The following is a 23,734-nucleotide window of genomic DNA, read 5'->3' as shown; positions in this document are numbered from 1 at the left end:
CCCCCCCCCCCCCCCCCCCCACCCCAGGAAAGCTCCGGGTTCTCCAGATGGGCAGTCCGCCCTCGAGTCCTGCTTTGGAAGTGGTAGTTTAACGAATACTCAGGTCACCGCTTACCTTGATCCAGATCGTACTCCTCCATGGTGCTGACAAAGTGAGGTCTGGAGTAGAAGTTGTGCGGCCCCGGCTGCTGGAGCCCCCCCAGGCTGAAGAGGCTTCGCTCATTGGTGGCGCAGCAGGAAAAGGCCCTCCGGCTTGGGATGCAGGGGTAACGTGTCCAGCTCTTCGTCTCCAGGTCGAAGGCCTCCAGCGCCGTCACCGGCATCTTTCCCTGACGACCGCCTGGACGAGGAAGGACAACATTCACATTCAGGGGCACGAAGCATTAACGATGATATTGGGATGTGATGCTGTAACACACTGCTGGATCGCTTGATGTAGTTGTGGAACACAGCCCTGTTTAAAGCAACAACTTTTAACATCATCAGCGACAAATAACTTCTGTGTTATCATAACGATGCATTTCCAGGAATATTAGCATTTATATGAGCAGAGCCAGAGACTTGCGAATACAGATTTTCGGTGTGACAAGGTTTGTCCCCGTTTCCCTTGTCCTGTTTTCTTTTCATTGCTTTTAATCCCCTGCTCCTGTCACAAAGTTTCCTTGGCATTTATGTCAAAGTCTGGCAAGCGTCCGGGCCAGCGCTGGGACCACATTTCATTTCAGACTGAGAGCAGAGCACAGCAGCGGGGGTGCTCCCCCAGGATGCCTACAAGTCACAAATCATAACATAACCTTGTAAAATATAACAGCAGTGGGAAAAGTCAAGTGGCGAGAGAGGGAGCGTATAGCGGGGCGGCAAGAATGTGAATGGCGGAGAAAGGGAGGGAGGTTGAGGCGAGCGCTGGACAACGCCAGAGGGGTGCTGAGGGTAAAAACATTGACAGAAAAAATGGGAGGAAATGAGAATGTAGAAACAGACGGGGAAGAAGAAAGTGGCGGAATGAGGTGTGAGAGGGGAAAATGAGACGGTGACACAAGGGAAATTGTGCAAAAGTAAGACCGGGAAGAGAGGAGAATGTGGAGGAGTGAGAGAAGAAAGTGGAAGAGGGTCGACTGGAGTGGGCCGGGTGGCACGGAGATCGATAGCGGTAGCGAGACTAAGAGTCGAACTGAGTGGGAAGCATTAGAGCTGGAGAGGCGTGAGAGAAAGAAGGACATTCTGGAGCTAAGAGATGTGTTGATTATAATATAAATGTTCAGTATACAGAGGTACTAAAAATCCACAATAGGCAGTATGTTCAGTTTATTCTGTGTAGGATTTGATGTGGGATCGGATAGTTCACATTGACTACATTTATATGCATCAAATATTACTGCTTTCGCACTTTTTACCTAAAAAAGACAATATAACTAATAAGCTGTTTACATGGCTGATACAAATGAATATTCCACTAATATTCCCGTTTACATGCAGCTGTGCATATTCCGATTATCGTAAAGCGACCCCATGCTGCATCCTCGTTACCGGGCCTGTGAATCCCACGTCGACAGCGTTCTCAGCTGTGTTTGATGGGTCGATGCCCTAACATGTCGTTTACCAGGTCAAACTATGGAGAAGTGGAACGGCAGGAGCCGCCTGTGCCATTTTGCTTCTTTGCTTAAAAATATGTTGTTTTTTTCCAAAGTTTTCCACCGTTGAAAGACTTGTTCGCCGTGCGAGCACAGCCTCCCTCTCGCATGCCTTCAACCACCTTCTTGAAAAGGTCGGCGTTGTGATATTTGCGCGTGTCCAAAAACTTGTTGATATCCAAGTCCTTCATAGTGCTTAAAAGCAGGTGTGTTTCTCCTTTCGACCAGCTTTTCTTTTAGGCATCTCTCCTCCAGCTTTGCAAACTATTGGTAGTTGGTTTGTGTTCAAAGTACAGAGCTGGTCGTAAACAGGAGAAAGGCTGTGTGTCGCAAAGTGCCATAAAAAACCCTATTGAGACTCATATTCTAAATGCACTGTTTACATGTCCAAAGACCAGAGTAATATCAGCATATCCCACATGTGTTAGTCGGAAGTCTGCTTTGCTTTACATTTCATGTGTTGTTGTCCTTGTTTTAAAGTATTTCAGGTGTTTCATGTATATATTGCTGCTCCTGTTCTTATGTATTTCGTGGTTCTATTGTGGTCGTCAGTAAAAACTGGCACATTTACAGACGTGTATTAAAGTGCACTGTCCCAGTAACTTTAAACAGTATCAATGAATGCTGCAATGCTAGCGTTAGCATTGAGCTCAAAGCACCGCTGTGCCTCACAGACTGCTAGCACAGCTGTAGTCGGAGACTCAATTACATCTAATTGAATGGAACAAATTACAGCGTAACACACGCAACAAGCAGCATTCAAATCCAAAGGACAGCGTCTGCTAGAGACACCACAAGAGCTTTTTCTTTTCTCCATAACATATTTATGCTTCTGAACAGGGCAAAGCTAAATATCACTGGGTCTGTCTCCCCTCTCACCATCTCCTCTAAAACAGAACCAGGAAAGCTGTAACAAGTTTTTTTTTTATTTGCTGTTCTGGCTTGTGTTCTTACAGGCTGCTTGTTGCTACAATAACATACCTGCTGTTCCTTGCTGATGAAGGTTCAAGATGCTGGCTGGTATAAACAGTGACCCTTTCTGATTGGTCTGCTGTTAACTGACACATAGCTTCAGTAGTGTAAAGGCTGCAGAGAGTGAGCAGATTTGTCTTTGTGGAAATTCCTTATCTGACTTTGCAGCTGCAGAAGGACAACACAGTATAATCCCACATTCACTCATTCAAGAACACCCGATAAGATCCTTACGCAATAAAAGAAGTGCAGAGTGTGTGTGTTTATACTCACGATTTTTGATCAGCTTGTTGACGGCCTCTTTTCAGCTGCACATGTGTGCCGATTACCGGCCCCCAGCACTGCGAACGCAATCCTCGATTTTAAAATGTGCGCACAAGAATTTGAAAAGCAGCATGAACCTTGATGAGTTACGTCACATGCTTGGTAAGCCTGCTGCTGTCTGGGAACACAGCAATTTAAATCAAAAGGGTTCAGGCACCAACTGATCCAGACACACCCGCCGAGTGGAGCTGCAGCTGAAGAAGCGCCTTGAATTAACAAGGTGTGATCAGCTTCTCAAAAGCAGCCAGTGGACAAGAATCACGCTCACACAGAACAACACGGAGGAAGAGAGAGGGGTGAATAAATGATGACCTGGAGTTCCAGTTATAAGAGGAAAAGAAGGAGTGTCACGTTTTCTGTTTGCGCACCGCTCAGAACTCTGACTGTGACGCCACCTCTTTAAACTCTTGTGTGTGTATTTGTGTGTGCGCTGTGTCACTCGTCTCTGTAATTTAGCGTGCTGGTCTGCAGTTAGGTTGTATTCATTTGTGGGGGACTTCTCATTTCATTGCACCATGTTTTATTTCTATTTTGGTGTTTAACTACAATCATATCAGACCTTTTTTTAATTATTATTTCATTGCAGTGTGACAGCCCATGAGATTTTCATGTCACTGTCTGAAGAAGCCAGAAAAACAGCATGAAATGATCTCAGTGCAGAGACTTCACATGTGACTATAAATCAAAAGTGCAGAAGTTCAGCTGGTGTGTGTGTGTGTGTGTGTGTGTGTGGGTCTCCGACTCTCAGAGGAACAGTTTGATATTTAACGGCTACAGCCAGCAGACAGTTAGCTTAGCTTAGCACAAAGACGGAGACTCAGGGGAAACACCTTCAGTGACCTGGCTCTGTCCAACATTAAGATCAACCAAGCAGCACCGCTACAGCTCACTAATGAAACAACAATCTGCCGTCTTCACGTTGCCGAGCAACTGCTGACAGTCCATCTTCTCATCTAACTCTTTGACGGAAAGCGAATAAGTGCATCTCCCAAAATATCCCACTTCTTTCTTTAAGTTAATTGGAAAAGAGGGGCAATAGTAGCCTTTAACAACGAGTGTAACGCTTTGTTAAATCAAATTGTGGCCTATGGAGTTCAGCTAATTTACTATATACTTATCCATAGAAACATTGAACTATTTTCTCTGTGGACAAAAGTAATAAAACAATGTTTTATGAAAATTCAAACAGGTGATGGGGATACCAGATGTTTTTCCTTCCATTACTGGGACTCAAGTCGTGACTCATGTGTTTTGGTAAATGGTAAATGGACTTGTACTTGTATAGTGCTTTTCTAGTCTTCCGACCACTCACAGCACTTAAACACAACATGTCATCATTCACCCATTCACACACTGATGACAGGGTGCTACCATGCAAGGTGCCACCTGCCCATCAGGACTCTAACTAACCATTCTCACCCATTCCTACACCGCAGGAACAGCCTGTGGAAGGACACATCGACACGGACTAGCGGAGCCGGGGATCGAACCGCCGATCCTCTGATTGAAGGACGACCCTGCTCGACCACTGAGCCACAGGAGATAAGTGCCTTCATCATTTCAAGTGTTGATTATAAAAATAAACTTTATTTCTTATCCACAAGACCAACAAACAAACTAGGAATTGGTGTGATGTGAGGGCTAATGTCAAAATATGATAAAGTAATGGATACAAAATGGTTGAAGGATAAATTCAGCTTCAGCCACTCTAAGTATAAATGCTAACTTGACTAGTTTCCGATGGTCCCGTTGTTGACTATTTTCCAGACTGGTGTCGTGAATCTTTTCTCGTGCTGAATGTGTCAAAGACGAGGACGCGCATCTATTTCAGACGTTCTCAGCCCTCTCCTGACAGTGCACTGATTGATGGCCAGAATACAGAAATAGTGGAATTATTGGGGAACTATACAAGACAATAAACTGACATTTGAGAGTTATGCTGACATGGTGTACGAGGAAAAAAGCAAACAGCGTCTCTTTTGTCCCCAATAAGGATGAAGTTGACAGGACCCTGATGACAAATGTCTTAGCAATCTGTTATTGACTCTGTGCTCACGTTCTTTGTTATCTGCTGGTATCATTCTCAAAAAGGTTCTCAATACGGTGGTCAATGTCTGAGGCCAGATAACCAGCACTGTACAGGAAACTCTGAAAGATCTTTACAACCAGCCTGGTCTCCCCCCCCAGGGGGGCAAATAACAACCCTTGGGCAGTGGCCCTCTGCATCTTGATACCCATGGGTTAGGGTAGGAATATCAGGGTAGGACCTTATAACCTCAGAGGAAGAATGCTGAAAAGAGAGGGACTTGTTACTACCTGATATTCAGATTTCTTGAGTGATCACAACAACAAACAGACCGGATCAAGCGAACGATAAGACGTTTAATTTCTCTGTCAGGTTCTTTCCACAATGTTGTCAGACACTTGTAATAAAAACCAGCCCGTCAGTGACAAAAACAAGCTCTTTTACTGAATGCACAGTTTTATTAATTGCCCTCGCAGCTCGTTCGGCAGCTGCTGATACAGCGTTCTCGCACAAACAGGACTTTTGCTCAGGGGGCGAAACCAAAAGTTTCACAGGGGATTTTTTTGGCTGACTACGTTATGCCACGTAACTGACACAACCTCGCCGAGTCAGTTCCGTACATTACATTATAAGCGTGCTTATTTGAAGCCAAACCATAATGTTTTTTCTGAGCCTAACCCACTAGATTCAATGCCTGAACGTAACCACCGTTTGTTTGACGATGTTAACCACATGATACGACGTTAACCGTGACCGTTTCACAACATCAACCACGCGGGAACCTTCTGGGTCGAGATACATGGTATATTGACGCCGGGGGCTTCTGCCCAAGCAACAAAATATGACCAGTATTTATTGTGTGTTTGGTGTTAGTGTCGTATTTATTCGCCCTGTGTTCATGCTGAATGTAGGTATCTGACATCATGGGGAGAGACAAGCTATTGATTGATGGATAAAAGTCTTATTCTCACCATACATTTGATCTGCAGAAGCACAAAACTAAAAAGTAATAAACAGTATTGTATGTGTTTACATGTGATGTCTTATTTTGTTTCTAGATTTTTTTTTTCATTTGTTGACAAATTTACGGACGTGTTTCTCAGAAGAAGCGTTCAGATTTGACTTAAACCTGCATCAGCTCACGTGGGGGTCAAACGTCCACATATTGTCACCAGTAGAGTTAATGGAGCAAACAGTTGCCTCTTTACACATCCAACAAAGAGCAAGCAATGTTTATTTTTTGAGAGTCAGTCCAATATTCAGTTCACACTTTTGGCTCATTTCAGTCTCCACCCACTCCTGAGTGAAATATCTATATTGGCTCTTTAGCTGCTACTGTGTTCTCTAACAGTGCGTCTCCTGTTTGGTGCTCAGCAGGCAGTGAACAAAGGCTTTATCCCAACCTGTTTATGTTTTTACTGAAAACAACTGCCTGCTTGCATTTATGTCCGAGCAACATTTTCATGTGGCAGCTGGCAGCTGAAATTATGTTAATTCCAACTACTTTAGACCATTTACTATTTTAATCTATATCAGTGAATCATATTTTATAAAGATGTTTTGTTAAATCTTTTTTTCTACAAAGTAGCTACAGTTGTGAAATAGAAGCAGTACAAAGCAGCACATTTCCCTCTGAAATGTCATGAATAAAGTAACAAGTACTTCAACATTTAAGTACAGTACTTAAAAATGCTCTAGTGCGTTCCATCACTGTCAACCTGCTTATGTTTTCAATATTTGCAGTAGCTCTAAAAAGCAGACCACATGTTGCCAAATTGATGAATATGGTTCCTCCGCCTGCTCGACACATAAGCAGCGAGTTATTCTACCCGTCTGGCGGAGCATGGGAGAAACAAAACACTGCTCTCTGCTGCTCTCAGGAGGGCACAGCTACTTTGTGCTGAATGAGGGCCGCGTTGTTGCCGGCAGCGTGTGCCGAAATTAATCCATCTCTGCTGCGAAAACGCTTCCGTGGCGAGATGAAATGATAGCACCCCGCCTTGTGTGATTCCAATTTTCCCTCTCAGCAGTGGTGTGAAATTTTGACCGAGTGTCAATGAGCAATAACAGCCCCCCAAAGAGGCACAATGAGAGCAAATGTAACCTCTGATCACGAATGGGAAACCAGTGGATTGACAAGCAAACAAAACACAGGATCTGCACTGCGGTGAACATATGTACATTCGTTTTTTTCTCTCCTACAGAGAAGCTTTTACCTCCAACTCTGTCCTTCTGATCAATACTGTACCCAGACTGTGAGACTCCTCTGACCTGACACACACATTCTTTGTCTTTCCATCAGTTCCCTTCACACACACACACAGTGTAAAACAGAGAGACACCACGAAGTGATTCAGACAGACTGGACTATGTACAGCCACAACTTTTAAGGAGGGTTTTTGGGCAGACTTACAGTGACTATCCCGTTATCTACTCTCTCTAAGCAGTGATTGTGCATTAAAGTAGCTTGAGTTTGAAAATGGTCCCACAACACCACAGCCTGAGGACTGAGGCACTTCAAACATGTCGTCAGCTATCGATGTGACTGAACACGTCCCTCCTCGCTCAGCTGAACCCCTAAAGTGAACTCTCAGGTGATGTCAGAGAGACTGTGTGGGAGGACAGAGATATAATCAGTGGGGTGGAATAGTGGTTCTCAAGGGTGCCTTAAGAAAATGTGCCAAGGGTATTCATTTGTTCCTTTCTCTTTTTTTAACAATATCCACCAAGGTGACATTAAGTTATGCTGAAAAGCAAAGAACTTTAAAATACCAGTACTGACCGTTTCTCTCACTGAGTGACATGCTGTCGGTCTACCCATAAGAGTTATAAATCAGCTCCAGCTATCGATGGACAATCAAAGTTATTACAATCCTAAGGGGAACGGCAATCCCTCCAACAGTTGTCAAGATATTTCTGTTAAAAACACTCAAGGATCATCAGTAGTTAGTAGGATTCATCCTCTGGGGACCATGAACGTCCGTACAAATTTCATTGTAATCCAGTCAATAATTGTTGAGATATTTTGGTAAGTGTTGGATCAATCAACAACAGTCACTTTGAAGGGTTGCCATGGTTTTAAAAGGTCTGGGGACCACTGGGATGGAAACGGACGGCGTTTGTGAATTAAACATTGAGAAATGGCAAAATTAAAAAAAGTGAAATTAGATGATCGGATCTCGTTTCCTACCCATCATGTAGATTTTGTTTCCTCGTACGAAGGGCGTGGCTCCGTACCGCGGCGTGGGCATGGAGGTCACCGGCTGCCATTGGTCCTTCTCTGCCTCATAAACCCTCACCGTGGCCTGTGGCGTTGTGTCGGCTCCCATGCCTCCCAACGCATACACCTTTCCATCTGCACAGACACATACAAGAGGGTCGCACTGTATATTAGCAGCTTTTAAAGACCTTGGTGCAACAATGTAGTCATTAGACATTTGCTCTCCAGCTTGTTGTCAGTGTGAGGTGAGTGAAGGAAAAACAACCAGAGAAAGTGATGCATCGCAACGCTCTTTTGTCCCGCCATTTTATGGTCCAGCTGTCATGTCTGCTATCTGTCTCATCCATCCACAGGCTTTCAAACAACTTGAAATATTTATGCCCCGGGTCTGAGAAACCTCCGGGTAGCCTTTGTAGAACTTTTCTCACAAGGACACCGCCAACATCACCACTGCAGTGTCATTAGAATATACAGGGGAAGTGAGGGAAAGGGAGAGGAAAAGTGCTGAGCGAGCAAACATGCCACTCCTGCTGAAATACTGTGGGGGGAGGAGAGGAAACATTAGCAGGGAACAGGAGAGGAGAGGACATAGCAGTGCTATAGAACTGAGAGACAGGGAGGGAGGGAGGGAGAGATGGAGGGAGGAAGAGGGGGAGAGAGGGAGATGGTGAGCACTTCAGTCACCCGGACAGATCCACAGAGCTGTGACTTAAACTGTGAAAGATAGAGCGATAATAAATCTGTCACACGGAATGCAGCTCAACACCAGTGTGTGTGATTAACACACACTGGTATGACGGTAAATCAAAAGCCGCTGTTGTACATAAAATAAATGACACCGCAAGGTCGCAGTGCGTCCGCGTGGAGAGGCGGGGACGGAGGAAAGTATTCACACACTCCTCGGCTCGTAAAAACGTTTTTTTCAAATCCCCAGAGAGCTCAGTGGGTTAAGCAGAGCGCTGATACAGTAATTGCAAAAGGCCACGCTTACTAAAATGTAAGCACGTCTGGCGCTGCAATGAGCTATCTATAAATAGTAGCTTTGTACTGGGTGTGCCCCTCCATTTAGCCTCTTTTGTATTTTCACCAGTGTGGAATCCATAGAATGACTTAGAGTTTGTTTTTCGGTAAAATCTCCTTTACAATACATGAGGAGAGTTGGCGTTTAACATTGTACTCTGAACCACAGATATCAATCTCTCACCAAAGTCAGGAGCTCCATGTTGGGAAGGAGGTACATGAGGTACTAGACATGCTCTAAACTCCATATTGAGCACATTTAATGAAAAGGTATTATAGTTTTATAGGTGTCATTCTAAATGGCAATGGGTGTTGGCAACTTTGCAGTTTCCTGAATGGCACGAGGAATGTTCTCCTCATTGGCTTTCAACTAACTTTTAAATAACTTTCACAGCCTAAAATGATAGTCAGATGTGCACTTCAACTTGAACACGAAGAAGTTATTTCAATTTTAATTAATAATCTTCTGAATCACCACTTAATCGTGTAATGGGGGGGAGTGACAATTGAAAGCATTTTGCATTCCTGGTGTGTGTGTGTGTGTTTGTGTGTGTGTGTGTGCGTAATTGCCTGCTTGCGTGTGTGCGTCAAAGAGGTAACAGTGTATTAAACAACAATCGACAGTGAGAGTGTGCACGTATCAGTAAATGTCCATAATAGAGCAAATGATTTCACATGCAGGACGCGTGTCAGTGCCAATTCAAAACCACACAAAAGAACATAACTGTCAAACCGTCCGTCAGACTAAATTGCTTTTACACTCTCCAAAGCTCCTTTGTCGCAGCGCTATGACACACATTTCCATGTACAATGAAATGAGAACCTGTTTTCATTGAGATTAAATGTAGAAAAAAGCACCGACGTGCCGAGAGGAGAGCTAGAGAACTCAACGCTTCCTATGGGACCAGAAGTTCAGCTTCTATCAGGCAATAAATCACAAGATGTGGCATGTTCCAATACTTTCAGACTTGATTTGACACATTTCTCCAAAAATATTCGGGTAAAAGACAGGTTCAACCTTTCTCTTCTTTTAATGCTTTTTTATAAAACTTCACGTTACCATTTACATTACTGTTGGACAACTGTGGTTCAGCAGTAGAGGATCGGCGGTTCGATCCCCCGGCTTATCCCCAAATTGCTCCCTTAGCTGTTCCTACTACGGTGTGTAAATGATTAGATGGTCTGATGGGCAGGTGGCACCTTGCATGGTAGCCCCTGTCATCAGTGTATGAATGGGTGAATGATGACATGTTGTGTTAAAGTGCTTTGATTGGTCGGAAAGACAAAGAGATATGCCAGTACAAGTCCATTTACCTTAAAAGGTACAAAAGGAATATATTTAAATCAGCAAGACAACATTTTTCCCATCCCAGTGCACGTTTAACCCTTTTAAATCATATCACGATATACTCAGCACACAAAGGGGTACACCTTTGCACAAAAGATCAAAGTGACGATACATCATAATACAAAGAGATCCAAATTTGAATTACTTGTGTGACAACAATTACCGCCTCGCGGTTCTACGCCTCTGCCAACCAGTCACGTTGCCGTTTTGGCAGTCCAAAATATCATCACTTCATTTTAGCCTATCAGACGTTTGTGTGAAATTGTCATAATTAGCACATGATTTCTTGAGATATGCCCAAAAACATGTTCTCTGAGGTCACAGTGACCTTTGACCTCCTTAAATCCAGGTCAATGTTTTTTGTCAAATTTGAAGAGTTTAGCTTTAGACTTGAAACTAGAGATTGAGACCATCAACTCATGTTTACAATGTTTACTGAGGGAATAAATCAAGAGAGGAGTAGAGTCGTTTTCTCATAGACTTCTATACAACCTGGCTTCTTTTTGCTACTAGAGGAGTCGCCCCCTGCTGGTCAGTAGAGAGAATGCAAGTTGAAGGAACTTCACTTTTCAGAACTGGAGGTTACCGCCTGGTCCTAACTCGATCGATCAACGCTGGTTTTAATTTAAGTCTTAAATATTCTCTCTCTCTCTCTCTCTCTCTCTCTCTACATATTAGATCTTAAATCTCCTTCCTCCAGGAGATCCAGCCTCTCCTCTAGTCTCTCTCCTCCTCTGTGTGTTTGCTTTATTCTGCTATCTGTGTGAATGATGTGCTTCCATTAATTCTTGCACTGCATGTTTGTGTGACTTGTCCTCTTGCAGGTTACATGGTGGTGAGGAGGTCGAGTGGCTCAGGCTCCAGCTGTTTGGCGACACCTGGAAGCTGCTTGTCATCCTCCTGGAACCATCGTTTTCATACATGCACACATTCTATGGATCATTTTGTCATTTGGATTGTCTAGATTGCAATTTTATTACGTTGGTCTATTCTGCGCACACGACATCCACTGAACGTGTGTCCGTCCAGGGAGAGGCATTCCTCCTCAGCTGCTCCTCCGGAGGATTCCTCCGCTTCTTCTCTGTTACAGTGGCTTTGTTTGGGGAGTTCTTCCTGAACTGCAGCCAGGATTCTCAAGGACAGACTGTGCCGTACGCTGTACAGATTCTACACCCCCCCGAGGCAAATGTGTGATTAGTGATGTTGGGTTAAATAAAACTGACTTGACATGCTTGACATTCACTGTCCGCCCACACAGTTACCTGTGACCTGCAGCATCTCACCATAACTCTGTGTGTGTGTGTATGTGTGTGTGTGTGTGTTGACGTCTGCATGTGAGCTCTCGTCTTTCGGCCCTCCCGGCACCTCATCGTGCACAATCTCCTCTAATTACGGAAACCGTGCTCTATCCTCTGCCAGTCACCCCGGGAGACTCCATGGCAACCACAGCGTAACCTACAGAATATTTATTATGGGATGGCTGTTTGATGCTCTGTGAACACAAATCTGTCACCACTCAAAGCCAGACCGCTGAATCACTACCTGGAGCCAAGCGATAACAATAGAAAGAGAAAGAAAAGAAGGGCGATGTACGCACCGCGCTCTGAACTGAATGTATGCAAATCAACAAACGATGACGCACACAAGTGACAGAGGACAATGAGGACGAGGCTGATGTATGGGACTTATTATACATAATTATGCTCTATAATTCTGCCCTTCTCTGTCATAACTCTGCTGCTTTGATTCCTCCACAGCACATCTTTCATCACTCAGCGTCTATGCTCCTCACTTGTTGATATCTCGCTGCCTGTCCCTCAACAATTTTGCTACTTGCACTTTACTTTCATCATTTTTCTCCCGTTCAGTTTAATTGATTTCATCCCTCTGTTGTCACCCTCTTTCTTCTCTTGGCTATCATTATGTCCTTTTATCCTTCTCTCTCTCCCAATCTCTCTTTTTTTTCCTTTACTCCCTAAAGCCCTGGTACTGTATCCTCTGCAGGGGTAACTGTGGCGAGACAACGATTTATTGGGGGTTATCTATTATTAAGTGTTACTTTAAATACATTTGTCATCACAGTTTGAATCTAAGTGTACTTTTGCTTTGAAAACAAATAATTTGCGTGCTGCATGAAATCATGTCTCTGCTGAAGAATTTCTAGTTATTCTACTCGGAGAAAGAAATGTAGGAAGATACAGCCGAACTATAGAGAGAATTATCAATACATGAGGGAAATGAATGAATGAACCAGTGACTAATATGTATTCCTTCAGTCCTTCTTTACACTTCTTTCTTAGAATTGTCACATTTAGCTTTTGTGATCATTCAAAAAGTACATTTGTTCTCTGCAGGAATTCCTTTGGATGCACCGTTGGAGTACCGTACATGACACAGCTTAGCCCTTTGTAATCATTAGTAACTCATTCCGTCTCTTTAGGGGTTTTGCTCACTTTGGAAACAGTAGTTTGCTGGCGACCCGTTGGCCTCTTGAGTTCTAGTGAGTTCAGTGGAGGGCTCATACAATAATAACCTGACCAGTGATGAATCCTCAGACCAGTGCTTCTATGTTTAGAGGCCTTCTGAACCCAGGCTCAGTTTGGATTCAACACATTTAGAGCGAGAAAGAAGATGACAAAGTTAAACAGGAGAGAGCGGGATAATACAAATTGAGAGCTGAAACCTCACTTACATACTGATTTGCATTTTCAAATACACTTTGGAGGAAATGATTGCTGCCTGATTGCTACCACCTCACAGGTGTATGACTCCCCCAACCAGTCAAGTTGCAGTTCACATCCTGTCTATTGAAAATGTCGTCACTCCATCACTTTATCCTGTTAGACATTTAAAGTCTCATAATTAACATGTGAATTCTTAATGGACAAAAATGTGATTTGTGAGGTCACTGTGACCTTTGACCACCACATTCTAATCAGTTCCTCCTTGAGTCCGAGTGGACGTTGGTGCCAAATCTAAAGAAATTCCTAGAAAGGCGTTCCTGAGATACTGCTTTCACGAGAATGGGACAGACGTGAAGACACAGTGACCTTTGACCTCCAAGATCTAATCTGTTGATCCCGGAGACCGTTCAGAAAGGAAGAAGAAACCCCACTGAGAGTCAGTAGTGGCAGGTCCTGAGTCTATCAATCGGAAAAGTGAATGTGAACACAGATTATGACCAGACGGCATAACCTCCGGTTCTGAAGACTGAAGACGATGCGGAAGTGTCCTAAACTTGCATTCTCTCTACTGACCAGCAGGGGGCGGCTCCTCTGGTTGCAAAAAGAAGTCCCTTTATAACGGCAGTCCACAAACCAATGGGTGACATTATGATGACTACGTCCACTTCTTATATACAGTCTATGATTATGACCGATTCTTTCGTCCGATTCTTCCGCCCTTGAAAACAAATTTCCGTTATGCTAAATATGGCTGTTGGCTGTCTTATTAGCTAATATTATCAAAAGATGATGGAAAAACATTATACAAATATAATCCAATCAGCTTTTAATTCATCCACACAATGTTCACAACATTTCTAATCGAGGGGGCGGTGAACACGCCATGACTACGCCCCCTTAGGAGACAGTGAAGTGTATACCGTTTCAAACCACTGGTGGAGCTCGGAATGCCTCATCTTTGTCACAGAGCATTGTTGTTCACCCTTGAGTCCAGGTGGACGACCTCAAGATGTTCCTGAGCTATAGTGTTCACGAGGATGGGACGGACGTGAGGTCACAGTGACCTTTGACCACTGAATTCTAATGCGTTCATCATTGAGCCCAGGTGGAAATTCCATCGAGGACGTACTTATGGACAGACAGAAAACACAATTCCTTTAAGCCACAGCTATCGCCGGTGCAGAAGCATTAAAACTGTTATTAAGTTACACAAACATTTGTCATGGTTAGATTTTGATACGGTAGTTCTTAATCAAAAGACCACTTATCTACTGAACCTGGGTGTTCTCTACAATGTACAGAAAGAGCTTTGCATCTTCAGCACTGCAAGCGCAACACGTTACTTCTCATTCCTGGAAACACACGGCAGGAGCAAAGTTGTCAAGACAGCCCTTCCTGCTGTGATAGATGGAAGAGGAGCTCCCACAGTGACGCTTAAAGGCCACCGCGCTCTTCTTAATGAACACTTGTCAATGCTGAATCAATAAAAGCCTCTGCCTGCTGTTAGCTACAGTCACCATGCACTATGTGTAGCACTTGTGTCACAGAGCACAGCACCAGAGTGCCTTTAGAAAACCTCCCACTTTACTGCAGCAGGGTCTGACAGTTTGCACGGCGCAGTCCTGGTTCTCCTGTGCCTCCCTTCCCTACGGTGTCGGCTCCAAGCGACCTGCAGCAAAAGTTCAAGTTTAAGTCTGTCTCTGCTTGAACTGTCTCTATTTAGTGACTCTCAAACAATCAGCATTATTCAACACAACTGTTCAACAATACAAGGCCAATTGCAGATATGTGCATATATGAACCTGCACTAGCGGGGGGGGAAGAATGATACCTTCAGTGTAGGTTCTACCTATAACACGCCTTGTTTTCAGTAACGATGCTAGCGCTGATGAGATCCACAACCAAAGAATGTATCGTCTTGTTAGTTAGGAAAATGAATACAATCAGCATTTGTTATTCACCATTAAAAAGAGGATTGTATTCAAACACACAGGTGTTTAAGTAACTAAGAAAACAAAGAATAGTTTAGGGTTAGGCAATACATCAATATTGTATCGATATCGTGATATGAGACTAGATGTCGTCTTCAATTTTGGATGTTGTAATATCATAATATGGCATAAGTGTTGTCTATTGCTGGTTTTAAAGGCTACATCACAGTAAAATGATGCAATTTTCATAATTCACCAGATGGTTCGAGCCATTAATAGTCCACTTAGTCATTATATCCACTACTACTATCCATTACTGATGATTCATTATCAAAAATCTCATAATATAAATATTTTGTGAAAGCAACCCTACAATGTCGACGCAATATCAATATCTACATATTTTGTTTATTTGATTTCCTCCATATGGTCCATCCTGAAATAGTTAAAAGAAAAACTTAGTGTTTGGTAATAGATTCAAAATATATTCATAAATTGCATAATATTGATGACATATGGCTGTTCCCTACAACAGAATAAAATGTATCTTAATAATATAAATGATAGTAGTGATCCTGACCCTGGAATAGCTTGGTATGAGATTGTAACCAAATATAATGGCACAGCAAACCCCTAACATGCGCTGCTGTACTGCAGCTGGTCCCACTTCTCATTCCGCCTCATACAGAACCAAACAGTCCCGCCCTCAGACACACACAACAACAGCTGAAGTGTTGCATTGTTGGTAAGTGGTCGAAGGTAAGAGCGTGGGCGGACACGGAAGGTCAATCCAAAAATAGTCCAGACCTGTGCTACGACATCAATAGCTTTAGCATGATGTCCACCTATAGAATATGGGCGATAACATTGAGCACATGATCCATCAACGCAAGGGGCAGAATCAACCGTGATGCGGTTATTACTGCTGGCCGGCCAAAAAGAGTCTGAATGCATGAAGTCAGTGGAAATATACTCCCTCCCTCCTTGTGTATGCGTATAGTTTAATCTATGTTTCCGTTGCTTTCGCTGCATTCTGTGCATTAAAGATCATTCATTCATTAATACTAATAAACTGTTTATTTTTCTTTTCTTGTTTTTGGCAAAAACGTTGGATATGATGATATAACAAATGATATTACATCAAAGGATATATCATTGTGTGTGTCATGTTCATGTACACTCTGCAGAGCAAGGACCGTCTTCAAGTGATACAGTTTAGTGTGGAAGTGGAGGTGAGAGATGGGGCCCACAGAACCCATGCAGAGGATGAGGATGGAGCATGTGATACCTTCTCATGGTGGCGCCCCTGCCTCTCTGCATTGCTGTTGTTGGGTGAAAAAAAAAGGGGGCGTCTCTACTTTTCAAATAAGACACAAAAAACCTTGTATTTATATCGGAGCAGAGTACAGTTAGCAGGAAGAGCTGTCAGTGTAGCAGTGAATGTACAGTTTAGGCTGAAGTTTATCAGTAAATAAATGCTACAGCTCCTCGAGACACGAGACAAGTTGCCGTGTCTTTCTTGCCAACTGTTGAGTAAAATGAAAGCTGTTACTATTTGGCCCTGTAGCAGAAAAAAAAGTCTCCTCTACACTTTGCGACCACAGTGAACCCATTTCCTTCCTTTCGATATGATGGGGCGATTTCCGTCAGTTTATTACCTTTAATGGTCTTTACTTCTTCTATGGTCTCTACGCCTCGCCACCGAGGAACTGACCCCTACGACGACGTCTAAAGCGGGCAAAAAGAGCAATTAGATGTCGAGTGACTTTGTCAAGAGCACCGACAGGGAGGGCAGAGCGTTAAAGAGCGGTGACAAATTCAAACAATCAACTCGCAAGCTGCAAGTTCACTCCTCTCCGGAGTCTCTTCCGGAATAATCAACGAAGAGGAAGCTTCCGTTTCCTGACCTTTCCATTTCCTTCACCGCTGTCCTGCCCTCTCCTTTCCTCAACTCACAATCTTGCAGCACAAAAGCTTTTCTTTCCACATCACCCATTACTCTGACTGACATTTAAGTGTCTCCTTGAAATAAATTATTCATTTGGCAGCATTGCGCCTGCTGCACAACTTAAATGCAGTAGTCACCATGCCTCTGAGGCAGGGATAATTAGAGGACTCATTGAGGCTTGTTTACTGCTCTCGTAATGTAAGTCCTCTGTACACTTCAAACTGGGGTTTAGGAAATCAGACACTCAGGAAATTAGCTTATGATTTGAAACCGAGTATAAAAGTTAATAGCAAAGTATGAAATATGCACCGTAGTTCAAAGGGGGGCTGAGTAGAGATCATCTCCGGTTTGACGGGAATCAAAGAGTGCTAGCAGGGAAAGGCTGCGTTAATTATTGCTCCTGTGACACTGAAATGAAAGGATGGTGCTTGATGTCTTAAAGCATAAAACCTGGGCTCTCTGTCTGATTGGAGATCCGTACGGATCCGTTACACCATTAAGCACTACTGTACTATGTTTAAAGATGATTGAACACTGTCCTTGCAGTGTATGTATAAAGGATCAGTACCTCCTGAAAAACACTTAATCGCAGCATCAAACTGGAAAATCACATCAATAACTGGCAGCAAAGTGTGTAAATATGTAATGATTCTTTGGCTTCCATTCAAATGTTTAATTATTTTATTTTAATTTCTAAATATTTAATTATATCTGATGCTATACTCTTCAAATGATGACAACATGGCCCTATGAAAAAATGTGTTATACTCTATGGATTATTCCTCCTTTTTTATTCATAATCATCTCCCATTGTTTCGATATTTGTTTTTTTATTTCACCTTGAAAATAGTCTTTCAATCCTTAAAAATAAATAAATAAATTAAAAAAAGTCAACAGTCATGCTAGCAGTTCTGGCAGAAATTGCTAACATTAGTATGCTAACATGCTCACAATGACAATACTGACATGCTGATGTTTAGAAGCTATAATGTTTACTATGCTCAACATCTTAGCTTAGCGAGTTAGCATGCATAATTAGGAAATAAAAGCTAATTACAGCACTAAACTCAAGGTACATCTTAGGCGGATGGGAGTGTCTTTTATTTATTTTGCAAGTATTTTGTCATAAACAAAAGTATTAAACTAAATAAAAGTCTGACTTGATGATGGTGCTAAATGAAACCACCAACGTTATCCCAATTCATCCTACAGGAAACACCAATGTCTGAACCAAATTGTTTGACAACCCATCGAAGAGTTGTCGAGACATTTCACTTACATTTGTTAACCTGATGGTGGAGCTAGAGGAAAAGTCTGGGGATCACCAGAGTTCTTTATCCTCTGTGGATCATGAATGTGGGTACAAAATTGTGCCAATCCGTATAGTGGATGGTGAGATATTACACTGGATTTTTACCTGCTGGAGGCGCTAGCTGAACAGTCAGGGGATCACCAAAGTCAGTGGGATTCATCCTCTGGGGACCAAGAATGTATGAACCAAACTGCATGGTTATACATTCAACAGTTGTTGAGATATTTCAGTATGGGCCAAAGTGGTGGAGCGACAGACAGACCAACTGATAATTGGCATCCCTTTAGCCATACTGCTAGCGTGGCTAAATAACGGCTATATTTCACTGGAGGCTGAAAAGTCATTCAGAGGTTACACACAATGTTGTCATTTTACAACCGTTACTTTCTGGCTTGAGTGTTATGCACTTGAGAGGTCCTAAAGTAACTGCACACAAATTGGTTAAATTGCTGGAGAGGAGAAGAAGCTAAATGGACGAGAAAGGCCTCAGAAGTATTCCGTTCGTGCAGGCTGAGGGGTCCAGCCAAATATGACATAATAAGTCATAATTTTACATGTACGTAGATATTATAATAGATACTGAAATTATGTCAAATAAAGAAGTTAAGCATTGAAAACTTTTTTGCAGACACAGGCAGAATGGGAATGGATAAAGCCAAAGGCTGTTTGACATGGAAGGTAAAAAACATGGAAGGTAAACAAAACAGAAGACAGATCACTATGAAAAGAAAAGACTCAAACTGTCACTTCCTATATAAGTTATTTCTAAAGTAAAACTGCAGCTCTATGTGAAAACTTTGTCTTTGAACACTGCAGGTACACTGTCAGCAAACAAGAATAGCTTTATTTCCATTGATCTCAACCCCTGTTTGAATTCACAATGAAGCAACTATCAGCTAGCAGGTCCAGGAGATATTGGTTGCGTTTAAGATCTGGCAGCACTCAGAACATTCAGGTTCCTGATCTGTGTCCTGATCCTCCCCACTGGGCTGTGGGGGAGGATCACAGCTATAGCTACAACTTTAATATTTTGAAATCTTTAGGTCCCCTTTATGATTCCTTGACATTACTAAATGTGTAATGTTTGTAACTTCTGTCCAACAACAGTACTTGAAGCTGAAGTTTGTTTTTAGTGAGTAACATTTCTGTGACTGATCCTTTCACACAAATGGAGCAAAACGGGAAGCTGTACTTTTGCCGTTGATTATGATCAATTGTTAAATCATCATCAGAAGCGTGGAACTGCAAGTGAACAATTGATAATTGAAACAATCAATTTACTACAACTTTAACATGCCATATGTCACTGTGTGGAGTGCTTTTACACATCCTGTTAGAAGTCTGATTGAAATACACGACCCCGCTGTTTCACAGGAGAAACTTCTCTCCGTCATTAATACCAAATAGCACCTTTCCATTTGGATGCTAATCCACCGATGCAGCTGCGTTCTCTCCACAGTCTCCCTCCATCTCCCCAGACACCACTTCCCTCCGCACTACTCACATTTCCTGTAAAGCCACCGTTGAAATGATTGGGAGCAACTGTAATGAGCGTGTCTGTTTGTTAACTGCTGTTTTAATTTGGGAGTCTTGTACAAAGCAGAGCGCGCCGCCTGTGTATTCAGCAACAGAATGAGGACGGGGGTTTTGTTTGTCAAGCTGCACCGGAGAGAATGACAGTTTACAACTTGTGATACAGTTGCAGTCAGAGCATCGCAGCAAAGGATTGTTATTGATTTGAGTGTTTTCTAAACCAATGCTAAAAGCCTAGTTTTTGCCCAATGATAATTGGCCTGCCTAAACATTCCAGGTTAGGCCTTAATGGTGGTGAATTAACTGTATGGTCAATGCAAGCGGGTACCTAGTTGGACAATACTGCCCTCAATCTCACCATGCTCATGTGTGTGAGAGAGCGAGAGACGGGAATAGCATGGATGTCAGTGAGACAGTGTGTGTATGTGAGATGATGATGAAGATGATGAGATAAAGAGAAAAGCTAGTTGTGAAGTTGTGCAGGCTTGCATTCGTTTGCCAAACACAACGTGGCAGACTTGAACCAAAAGTGACAGCTTTGGCGATGCCCCCAGCGGCTGCATTCATCTTACCCTTTCCCCCGTCTTGCCCTTGATCACACACGCGTAATCACACATGCCCCCCCCCCCCCCCCTCCCATCTCTCTCTCCCTCTCTCTGATACACACATCGTCTGATCTGTCCCATTCTGCAGATGTGACAGCAGCGATCGCGTCGTCGTGCTGTCTGAGCTGAGCTGGCTGACGACACAGCGAGCCGCTGGCAGCAGGCTTTGCCTCGCACGGTTCAAAGGCAGCGACGACACCACACCACAAACAGGCGGCGGGTGGCCCCGTCTCCTTTGACTGCAAAACAAACGGCATCTGAGCGTGTGTGAATGTCTCGCTGATGATCACAATGAAGATGTGCCTCTCTTTCTTGGGCCTATCAGAAACATTGACAGACTACAAACTCACTAAGACGAGTGTGTAGGATACAAACTGTTCATTTGAATGGTTCGGTCAGGGCCATTCAGATTATTAAAATCTTAACTACCTCTGTCGTGTGTGTCTTTGCTCAGATTTTAAGATATCTGTTTGAGGTTCCTGTCACCCCCACAACACAATGGAGGTAAATGGAAGGGGTTAGTATTACCATGGGGACCTCATGTCATTTCGAAATCAATTACACCCCCAACCTCTGTGTTTACTCACACGGGATAAGCGTCTGTATAATAATTGAATTATCCCCGGGTATGATGTTAAGGCTCTGCGTAACATCTGCTTATTTAAAAAATACTAAATGAATTCCAAATTATATTTATATTGCATATTATAAATATTACTATATTGTATAAGCCTTTCTATGTTTGCACTCACAAAGACCACTTGCTGTCGTGCGAATGGGTCTTCATGGCTGTGTTGCGAGGTGAGCCTCCTGAATTGGCACCCAAAATGGTGTCAACATTTCCATTTAGAATTGCCAACGCAGCCTCCGTAATTCTCCACGAGGAAAGAGGCGCCGAGAAAGCAAAACATTCTGGCAAAAAATTAAAAATACTAAACAGAATCGCAGAAAATGCCATTTTGCACGGGACTAATTCTATCCAATGACCTCTGTTTTTGATGAAACATGGTAGGTCATTTGCGGTTGAATTTTTACTTGACAAATTACAGATATGGCAGATTGGCACCGCATTAAGATCACAGACGACCTCCACAGTTATTACTAGAGGTACCCAAGTCATACAAGTACTATGTGAAACACTACATATGAAAAATCTTTTCTTTCCAGAAATGATGTCCTGGTTCAAACTTTTTTTTTCCCGGGAACATATAAAAATAGATGTTCAGACGTTCAGCTGCCCGGTCGTGTTCTGTTTTCATCCACTACACAGATGGGTGTCACTCACTAAGTGCCTCGCGAGAGTGCTGCCGTTTCTCCCTCGTACTTTTGTTTCTTGGAATTGGATCGCTGCCTCCTCACATGTCCCCTTCATGTCCCCTCTGAGGAACTGGGGGTTCCTCGATCTACTGTAAACACTCATGTGTTGTTTTCTTCTAAAACGTTGCCAGGCCCCATGTTCAGCTATCTGAGAAAGTCAGCTTTAAGAGAATCCTTTCTCTTTTAAATGGGCAGTAAAAGATGAGCTAAATGGATGGAGGCAGCACAGTTAGCACAGTGGTTAGCAAAACGGCTCACAGAAATAAGAACAACGGTCTATGGAGCGGGCAGAACAGGCAAATTGGAGCCTTCAGATGGCTCATGAATGTGAGAAACAGACTGTCCTTGCATGGTTGTCCAATGGATGCTCGCTCTACAACATAAATCACACCTAATTCCCAATAATGTCACCAAAGCAGATATCGACAACCTTGCCGATCTCTTGGGGAATAAATGGAGCACACTCAATGTTGTCCATGAAAAAAAAAAAAATGATTGAAGGGGTCTCCTTTGTGCTTGTGGACAGCATTCTCCGTGGTGTGTTATTGCACTGTGTGTGTGCTCTCCAGTGTGTAATCCCGGGTAAGCTCGGTGGTAATGCAAGTTTTGATGGGATCGTTAGCTAATGTTCCGCAGAGGATTTCGCCAAAGTGACACAGCTCCGCCAGCACAGCGGAGCGTAACCAGACAGATGGCTGGGATTCTCACAAACCACAGGAGCTCTTACACCCCCCACGAACACACAGAGACACACACGCCAAGAATACACACATGCATCCCACAGTAGCGGTTGGATAGAGAGGGAAGGCTCCTTTAAGGTACCACTTAAAAGAAATCGGATTGAGCAGCTCTTTAAGGTTGATTGGAAATTCATTCAGCATTTTCAAAGTCTAAAAGAGAAAGACAGAAATTGACTTATATTCCCAAAATCTCTATGTCAGCTCGAACTTTTGAACAATATTTGAGTTTTCACGTCATACGTCATTTTCTTTTCCTGCCCGATTTGCATTAATTAGACTGGACCTTTACTTCATGCAAATGTAGAGCAGTCAATGTGAAGCGCCTCCACCACTCTGCTATGCATATATAACATGAGAAATGAATGGGATGCTTGCAAATGACACCGCTCTTTGGAATTGGTAAAAAAGAGAAGAATTAGACTGCAGTCTTAGTCAAAGTAATAATGCTTAAATAAACAGATCACTCAGAGTAATAAATACCTATATGAATAACCTGCATAGATCTGATCAATCTGGAACTGAACATCAAACTCAAAATAATAAATAGTAGAGATGGGTTATGATTTTTGAACTTTCATTCAAATATTTAAAAACAATTTAAATAGTATATGGGACTGACATCTTGTCTTATATTTTTGTGAGTTTGTGCGGCGCCACGCCTCCGTAGTTTCACCCTGGAGATGTGTTCAAGCAGCAGAGCCATGTAAAGCACACCTCATTCAAACTGGACATAAGCAAAAATAAAACTTCCTGTTCAAACTATTTGGTCCAAATAAACCCTTAATTTATCGTGTTAACATTTGTAAATGTGCCGGTTCTACAACCTATTTGTCTCTTCCCCCAGAGCTTCTGTTACATTGTTAAATGCCACTCTTACAAATCAATAATGTTCGTGCATATTCCCAGAGTGAAAAGGACCCCAAAGTGTGCAATGTTACGCCTAATTGGTAAGTAAATTGAAGTACCAGTTGAATGATTTCATTCCCTCCCTGTCAGCCTGATAGAGCTGATAGTGTTGCGTTATATATTTGAGTGATAACCTTTGTGGGGAGAATTAAACTGAACGGATCAGATGACATGAATAATAATCAGCTGTTCACTGGGACTGCAAGGGTAAGCTCAC

The 23,734-nt window shown here is 42.9% G+C and overlaps 1 protein-coding gene across 1 annotated transcript in view; it reads right to left on the bottom strand.

Annotated features, from left to right (window-relative positions):
- Positions 1-23,734, bottom strand: part of klhdc8b (kelch domain containing 8B) — a 115,333-nt gene that overhangs the window by 50,313 nt on the left and 41,286 nt on the right. The window contains 2 exon segments of the mRNA XM_031876546.1: positions 116-340; positions 8,144-8,308. Of these exon segments, the coding sequence (XP_031732406.1) occupies positions 116-340; positions 8,144-8,308 (390 nt within the window).

Source organism: Anarrhichthys ocellatus, unplaced genomic scaffold (genome assembly GCF_004355925.1).
Source record: "Anarrhichthys ocellatus isolate YVR2014 unplaced genomic scaffold, GSC_Weel_1.0 scaffold111, whole genome shotgun sequence".
Classification (NCBI taxonomy): domain Eukaryota; kingdom Metazoa; phylum Chordata; class Actinopteri; order Perciformes; family Anarhichadidae; genus Anarrhichthys; species Anarrhichthys ocellatus.
Note: the sequence above shows the minus strand (reverse complement) of the source record. Positions and strands in the feature narration are given on the sequence as shown.